Source organism: Patiria miniata, unplaced genomic scaffold (genome assembly GCF_015706575.1).
Source record: "Patiria miniata isolate m_02_andy unplaced genomic scaffold, ASM1570657v1 HiC_scaffold_13, whole genome shotgun sequence".
NCBI lineage: Eukaryota > Metazoa > Echinodermata > Asteroidea > Valvatida > Asterinidae > Patiria > Patiria miniata.
The window spans coordinates 19,306,907-19,315,601 of NW_024037051.1; the positions used below are offsets into that span (position 1 = coordinate 19,306,907).

At 39.1% G+C, this 8,695-nt stretch overlaps 1 protein-coding gene across 1 annotated transcript in view; it reads right to left on the bottom strand.

Annotated features, from left to right (window-relative positions):
- The window catches only part of LOC119719141 (lysophospholipid acyltransferase 5-like), a 28,930-nt gene extending 21,384 nt beyond the window's left edge, over positions 1 to 7,546 (bottom strand). Inside the window, exons 1-2 of the mRNA XM_038188467.1 lie at positions 7,358 to 7,546; positions 5,541 to 5,648 (exon numbers count right to left, since the gene is read on the bottom strand). Coding sequence (XP_038044395.1) covers positions 5,541 to 5,648; positions 7,358 to 7,448 — 199 coding nt within the window. The 5' untranslated portion in view covers positions 7,449 to 7,546. The remainder of the gene's footprint in view (positions 1 to 5,540; positions 5,649 to 7,357) is intronic.
- Between the last annotated feature and the right edge of the window lie 1,149 nt (positions 7,547 to 8,695).

The window sequence follows — 8,695 nt, forward strand, 5'->3', positions numbered from 1 at the left end:
TCGCTGGTCAAAAAGTTGCATACGAAGCGCGACGGTTAAAATTTGGCGATGGATACTATGGACCGCAAGAGTGTTCTTTTGTTGTTTTTGCTCAGCCATGCATAAATATAGGCCTGGATTATGCTTGAAATCCCCCGTACTGCTCCAGGATGTCACTGGCCAAGCCTCAACTTATTGACAGGTCACTGCCGCAGGTTTTTGCAGGATTCAGGCAGTGGTCACCCCTTTACGGACCATATTCAAGAAATAATGGAGGAATTTGCAAGAATGAGGCTACATGCTATTTTTCCGTGAGGCCAATTGGAGGATTTTGCAGAATTGTGGAGCTGCTTAGGTCCATTTTTGGCCCAAATCGTGCACTTTGTGGTAAAAGCATGAAATTTGGCAGGTGGGGTCCCAATGGGCTAGAATTCATTTTAAGATCGGGACCCATCCTGGATCTTGCCCATTTTGGGGGCGGAGCTTGATTTTTTTTAAAAGGGGGTGCAAACAATACAAACTCATGAAAACTGTATTTAACATCCATTTTCCTTGTTTTTCTATGGTTTGAAATAAACTTAAACATAAAATATAACATTCTAGCTTTCGAACACCAGTTAATTTCCACCCATTTTGTGGGCGTGGCCTAAATGTACAAAAGAGGCGGTATATATTAGCAGTTTGGTTCTAATATAGAAAACATTATTCGGTTTGGTAGTAAAATCCTGAAAATTGGCAGGTCTAGTTAAAATGGGCTGAAAATAATTTTAAGAGGTGAACACATCTTGGATCTTGCACAATTTTGGGGGGCGGAGCTTGATTTTTCAAAAAGGGGAGTGCAAAAAATTAAAAACTCAGAAAAACTGTATTTAACATCCATTTTCCTTTGTTCTTCATGCTTGAAATAAACTTAGACATGAGAAATAACTTTATGAGAAATAACACGTTAAAATTGTGCAGCAGCAGGATTCCAGTCGAACCAGTGAGTTTGGTGGTTTGAGACATCATCTTACATTGAAAGACATCATCTTACATTGCCGACGCGCATGGCTATGGCGACGCGCGCGCATACCAAAAACCAGAGCCTTTTTTGGCCTAATAATCGTTTTCTTCGTTTTGTATGAATAAAAAGGAGTAAATGCTACAGATTTCAAATATGCACTTGTCATTTACAAGGCTGGGTTAGGGCAACCTTGAAATTATAAAGCAAAATAATTCTGCGCAAAAACTACTGCATTTATTAAAGTTCATAAAGTACCAATGATGCCATATGTTTGTATGAATAAAGCATGGCATTTGCTTTTTCTACCACTTTCGAAGCATTTACTCGCATCAGTATGAATGAAAATTAAGCAAACACTTTTACTAAAAACCATTTGCTCTTGAGTAAATGGCCTTCAAAATGTAAAGCTTTACATGTTTGTAAGTTTGCAGAAAATAAAACTATCATAACCGAAACGGAAAGCGGCACCGGGGAGGGTCACGTGCTGGAGGACAGATACAAAAAAAGCGCATCAAACGCGACGAACGCAATGCCGTTTACGTGCACAATGCGCTGTGCATCGGCACCCATGGTCTACATGTGGATTGGGTTTTCAGTCCCTACCTGATTCTGTGGGTTTTCCCCAGACTATTTTTCTGGGGTTTTCCTCCCACCTCTAAAACTGTAATTTCTTCTCATTGTCTTTTCTCAACGTTTTTTTTTCGGGATTTGCGAGCTACAGTGCCTGGGGCATGCACATTTGAGGATCCTTGGTTTCATTACCAGAAAAAAAATATTTATCGTTTACTTCGTTTCGTATGAATATAAAGGAGTAAATGCTTCAGAATTCAAATATGCACTTGTCATTTACAAGGCTGGGTTGGGGCAACCTTGAAATTATAAAGTAAAATACTTCTGCGCAAAAATTACTGCATTTATTAAAGTTCATAAAGTACAAATGATACCATGTTCGTATGAATAAAACATGGCATTTGCTTTTGCTACCATTTTGAAGCATTTACTCGCATCTGTATGAATGAAAATTAAGCAAACACTTTTACTAAAAACCGTTTGCTAAATTCTGAAAATAATTACTTTTACCTTTAAGCTTTTGCTACACTATAAGCGTATACTTCGTTTCTTATGAATAAAAAGGAGTAAATGCTACAAATTTTAAATATTTACTTGTCATATTTCAAGGTTGGGTTGGGGCTACCTTGAAAATATAAAAGCACATAATTATGCGCAAAAATTACTGCATTTATTAATGTTAATCGCGAAAAAGTACAAATAATACCATACGGTAGTTCGTATGAATAAAAACTGGCATTTGCATTACTCCCATCTGTACGTTTCGTATGAATATTAAGGAGTAAATGCTTCAGATTTCAAATATGCACTTGTCATTCACAAGGCTGGGTTGGGGCAACCTTGAAATCATAAAGCAAATAATTCTGCGCAAAAGCTACAGCATTTATTATGTGAATCGCGAAAAATTAATATTAACAAAGTTCATAAAGTACAAATGATACCATGTTCGTATGAAAAAAACATGGCATTTGCTTTTACTGGTACTTCCAATTTTGAAGCATTTACTCACATCTGTATGAATGAAAATTAAGCAAACACGTTCGTGTAGGTTTTATATGAATTAATCCCTAAACCCTATGATCTCAGAATAAATACAAGATTTCTATTGTTTTAGCCACTGTGACCTTGACCCTTGACCTTTCGACCCCCAATGCGATAGGCCTATGACCAAGAACGATCCACAAACCAAATTTGAAGTTCACATGTAAAGTATTTCTCAAGTTATCGCGCTGACAAAATTTCTTTTGTTTTAGCCACTGTGACCTTGACCCTTGACCTTTTGGCCCCAAATGCAAAAGGCTTCTTAGGATTGCCAAGGACAATCTACAAACCAAATTTGAAGTTCATATGTAAAGTATATCTCAAGTTATCACGCTGACAAAATTTCTTTTGTTGTAGCCAGTGTGACATTGACCCTTGACCTTTCGGTCCCAAATGCAATAGGCTTCTTAGGATAATACCAAGAACAATCCACGAACCAAATTTGAAGTTCATATGTTTAAGTATTTCTCAAGTTATCGCGCTGACAAGATTTGTCCGGACACACACACACACCCAGGTTTACGTTACATACCTTGTGTGGACATTCCTTTGTTTTCGTGTAGTTAAGAAAACTCGGTACAAAAAATAACTTTACTTAAACTGTGAAAACTCTTTCAACCCAATTTTTTTTTCTATGATTCCCTAAAACCATTCATCCAAATTTTACCAAACTTACCCTTAGATATTACATAGAAAAACGTACTGACTTTGTGAGGTTTTAGGATCGTGACGTCAGCAAACTGGACATTGCTAACGCATTATTTAAGAAGTTACATAATTTCTCGAAAAAAACAACATTATTCCCTCCTTTTCAGTCAGTAACACATTACTCCCCCAAGTCCCAACATCCATCTAATATAAATCCAACAGTACACACTGCAAGGAATGGACGCAGGCGCGGTTCTACGGGGGGGGGGGGGGGGGGGGGGGGGGGGGGGGGGGGGGGGGGGGGGGAGGGGGCGGGGGGGGGGGGGCTGTAGCTAGACAAATTTTGTCTAGCCCCCTCAAAATAAATTCCTTTAAAAAAAAATTGCATTTATAGCATAAAGAAGGATTGTGATGTACATGCGAACGGTCTCCCCCTAAAGAAGAAATAGCAGTGACAAGGGTGCATTAGTTAATATAGTGTGAATGATTATAGGATTTTATTGGCGCTCCCCATTGAAAATATGGCATGAACCCCCCTCCCCCCCCCCCCCCCCCCCCCCCTCCCCACCTATTGATTTTCGGAGGCCTAAGTGTCTGGAAAAAATAACCGGTCAACATTTCAGCACGCCTCCCTGAAAAAATTCTGGATCCACCGTGCTAGTCCCCCAAAATATTGGTTCTAGAACCGCGCCTGAATGGACGTATATTCTGTGCACATTTTCATGTTTATATGCCTATATATATATATATATATATATATTAAACATATTAGAAGAGCACTTTCAAGAAATCCTTCATTGGGCTGCCCCTAATTCCCCTCCCTCTCCTTGTGATCCCCATAGTTTTTATAATACATGCACAATTAGGAAATGCCGCCATTGTAAGTATACAGGGTGCGTGAACAAAAAATGAAACCCAAATGGCGGGACAATTTCTTAATAACGTTTTGCATGTAGTACTTTCAAAATCTAGGATATGAAAGCCGATTCATAAGCTTTCTTTAGTACAAGAATCATTCAAATCACTCATATATGTACTTTTCAAGTTACGGAATTTTAAACATAACCACTGTTTTAAAGTTCTGTCCACGTATCACAAAAAATGGTGTGTGTTCTTTCAGCAAAACGAAAACAAATCCAGCGCATCCCCCTATATGTGAATTGTTTTCGTTTTGCTGACAGAACTTTTAAGACGGCGTTTGTGTTTAAAATTCTGTAACTTGCAAAGTACATAAGTGATTTGAATGACTCTTGTACTAAAACAAAGCTTATAAATTGGGCTTTCATATCTTGATTTTGATAGTGCTACATGCAGAACTTCATTAAACAAATTTGTCCTGCCATTTGGGTTTCCTTTTTTGACTCACCCTGTGTAAGTTACTTGTAGACAATCATAACAATTTAGATATGATTTTTTTTTATAGCCGCCTACTTTAAAATGTAGCTCCACCCCTAAAGGGCAACAATTAGTCTTGCAACCGTTTAAACTTATCTTTACAGTGTATGGTAAACATAGTTAACCGATAGAAAAGTTGTGTTTTTACCAGCAAAAATGATGATTTTCCCTCGTTTGAATCAAGCTGCTCTAATGTACCGCCTCTTTACAAAGTGAATGTAAAATACAGTTTTCTGAGTTTTCTTTTTTTGCACTCCCCTTTTTGAAAAATCAAGCTCCGCCCCCCAAATGGGCAAGATCCAAGATGCGTTCACCTCTAAAAATTATGTTCGCCCATTTCAATTGGACATGCCAATTTTCAGAATTTTACCACCAAACTGAATGATGTTTTCCATATTAGAACCAAACTGCTAATATATACCGCCTCTTTTACCATTTAGACCACGCCCACAAAATGGGTGGAAAATGAACAGGTGTTAGAATGCTAGAATGTTATATTTCATGTTTAAGTTTATTTCAAAGCGTAAAAAAACAAGGAAATTTGATGTTAAATACAGTTTTCATGAGTTTGTATTGTTTGCACCCCTTTTTTGAAAAATCAAGCTCCGCCCCCAAAATGGGCAAGATCCAGGATGGGTCCCGATCTTAAAATGATTTTTAGCCCATTTTGACCCCACATGCCAAATTTCATGCTTTTACCACAAAGTGCACGATGTTTCGCTTAGCAGCTCCACTATACATCCTACGGTAGCAAAAAGGCCAAGGGAGTTAGGGTTAATATTCAAACTAGCAAAAACCTATTCTAAAATTCGGTTGATTATCCAATATTTGGGTATACTGGGACAGCCCTACACCTTAGAGGTTTCAGTAAACATTTTGGAATGTAATTCAGTCAGTTTCTCACCGAAGTTGGCAAACATGAGAAGTAGGCCCCAGAAGATGAAGTAGGCATGCTTGACTGATGGGGACTGCCCGTGCAAATAGGTCCGAGAAATATACGTCAGTGGATAACCTAACAAAAAATAATACAGACAAAGAAAGTAGTATACATACAAATATTTGTTTGAGGGTGGATAGTTGATATTATATTTAACTGACATACAGATCCTTGTCATTTGATTGGTGGAACTCACATCACGTGACATTCGTTATTGCTCCCATTCACGCCGGGGCTCAAAAGGTCCCATTTGATCATGGATTGGTGGAACTCACATCACGTGACATTCGTTATTGCTCCCATTCACGCCAGGGCTCAAAAGGTCCCATTTGATCATGGATCTTGTTCCATGACGTGGTACCGGTATTTGCGTGCAAATGCATGCTGGTGTGCGCGTTGAGCGTTTCGCGTACCGCGCATTGTTCCAAAGAGCCAGTGCTACAGAGTTGGGTTAAAACATTTTCATGAAGGGGTGGTTTGGAAGAGAGAAATACATTTTCCACCAATTTTGTATTGAACTGAAAGTTCAATCAACTGACAAGGCTATGACACTGATCAATATAATTATAAAACAAATATTGAGCGGCTTTAAACATGTTAAATTGTGAAATGGGAGGAATATTATCGCTCGGTAAAATCTGGAATTTGCGCGATGTATGTGGGTACCACACCGCTTTCAAGCACCGGTAGTAGGTTTAATTTTCGTCTGGTGCGTTGTCGTGAAAAGCAGTCGTGGAAAGCTAGACAACGCACCAGACGAAAATTGAACCCACTAGCGGAGCTTGAAAGCGGTGTGGTACCCACATACATCGTGCAAATTTTTTTCGATAATCATCACGTGATGCATTCATTTGCATAATTAAGTAAACAAGATGGACGACAGCCATTGGAACTGGACGGTTTTTATGGACAATCCGCCAAAATCGTCAACAATTTTCACATTTTTTTTTTTTGGGAGGGGGGGGGGAACTGGAGTTACCCAGCCCCGAGTTTTATCATTGGGTTGTCCTAAATGACAACCCAATGATAAAACTCAGGGCTGGGTAACTCTAGCCCCATAAATGTGGCCTATTTACTGGACTGCCTCCGTAAACATAGGCCACACATCCACATGTACAAAAATCGTGTCGACGGAGCCAAATTTTGATTTTCACATTTAGGCTTAGTTTGTAGGTTTTTTTTGCTTTAGAAGCATACTCACCCTCTTTACAGGCTAATCAGAAAGTGCTGCCTTTTTCAGATGTCTAATTTTTGTGAAATTTCATGTTGAAATTTTGATACGCAAACGTGTAAAAATGAATCTGGAAATTTCACGAAAAATATACATCTGAAAAAGGCAGCACTTTCTGATTAGCCTGTAAAGAGGGTGAGTATGCTTCTAAAGCAAAAAAACCTACAAACTAAGCCTAAATGTGAAAATCAAAATTTGGCTCCGTCGACACGATTTTTGTACATGTGGATGTGTGGCCTATGTTTACGGAGGCAGTCCAGTAAATAGGCCACATTTATGGGGCTAGGGTAACTCCAGCTAGGGGGGGGGTTCAAGTCGATCATTAGGATTAGCTTTGTGAATGACTGCTGAATGGTGTGAGGTATGTCCATGGAATCTGGGGTGGGATTATAAAGGTGAAAATGGATCATTTTTGTAGAGGCCCTTTTTTTAGGGTCTCTTGCTACCACACTCTAACGAATAGGTTATGTCTCCAGCGCTACATGTGAATGAATGTGAGCCTGAAGTGTCAGCTGGTGGAGTTACTCAATTCTCAAGGCAGCTATGCACTTACATGCAAATATCGTCAGCAGGTATAAATACGCCGGTGAATCCAGCACTCCAAGCAAACTGCTGCTAGAAGCGCCCTCCCCTTGTCCTTCCATCTTTTGTTTCGTTTACAGAGAATTACGAACATGCGAAATCATGTTTTGTCCGGATTTCTGAACCCCGGGCCACTTTCGTAACTTAGTAAAACGCAGTGCAATACATGAAGGGCGCCCTCTTGTTCCAAAAACTGGATAGCTGGGCTGGCCTCGACTCGAGCGCGCGCGCTGGCGCTCGCTTTTATTTTATGATCTCAAAAAGGGCCAGTTCAAGAAAATTCTCATATCAATATAAAAGTCATTCACTTTCGAATATATATGAGCCATCGAACGAAATCATCCACGGACGTTAAAATGATCTAATTAATTTGAACTTCGAATTATTTGACCCGGCGCAAAAATGAAAACCTTATTTTCTTGCAGAGATTTTGCCGCAAAACCATCATGCTCACAATCGGAAAGGGTAGTGTTTTTGTTCAAACAAATTATACAAATACAATAAACACTCGTTGGTAAAAAGTATTTATTTCCGGAGAGCACGGGGCACAATTGTTGATAGTGTTCTTTTATATCTTTAGGTTCATGTCTCTCGTTGTTTTTTGTTTTAGTTTTGTGATTAGGTAGGCTAGACCATTTTGTGCATTGTTTTCATTTGAACTAACACAAGTGTATTGAAACTAAAGATGGTGGCTTAATAACTAAGCTGATCAACTTTTAGCTCTGTGAATGTTGTATATTTTGAGAAAACATTTACAACAAATATAATCATAAACACAATATGCTGGAGTTGGATTTCAATTCGACAGCTGCCGAGTCATATTTGAATTGCGCCCTCTCGTGACACGTCGAGTTTTACAACCAACCGATTCTTTTCAAAACCACTTCTCAAAAGGGTTTATTCCAAATGGTTTTACCGCAAACCTCACTAAATGCCGAAATCAGCATTCGGGACATGTTCATTCAGCCGGCCAGTTGTCACCCATTCACGAATTTGCCCAAGTGCAAACGAACTACAAATTAGAAGGCCTGAGGACGGATGAGCGGAAATTTCTAAAAGTTTGTCACTTGACACATCTTTGGAAGTGACCCTCTTTTGTTGTTTTCTTCAAAATGACAGCATGCCCGAAAGGAATATGTCATTAATATCTTTAAACAAGGTAAGCCTTTTCACAATAATGTCGTCGGTTACGGTTACTGTTTGGATAGCTGCAAATTATCTATTCTACCTTTAAATGAAGTAGATGAGAAAAGTTCATTGAGATAGGTGTTCTCATATATTTCCAGGGCATAAGATTAGGCGCGGCAAC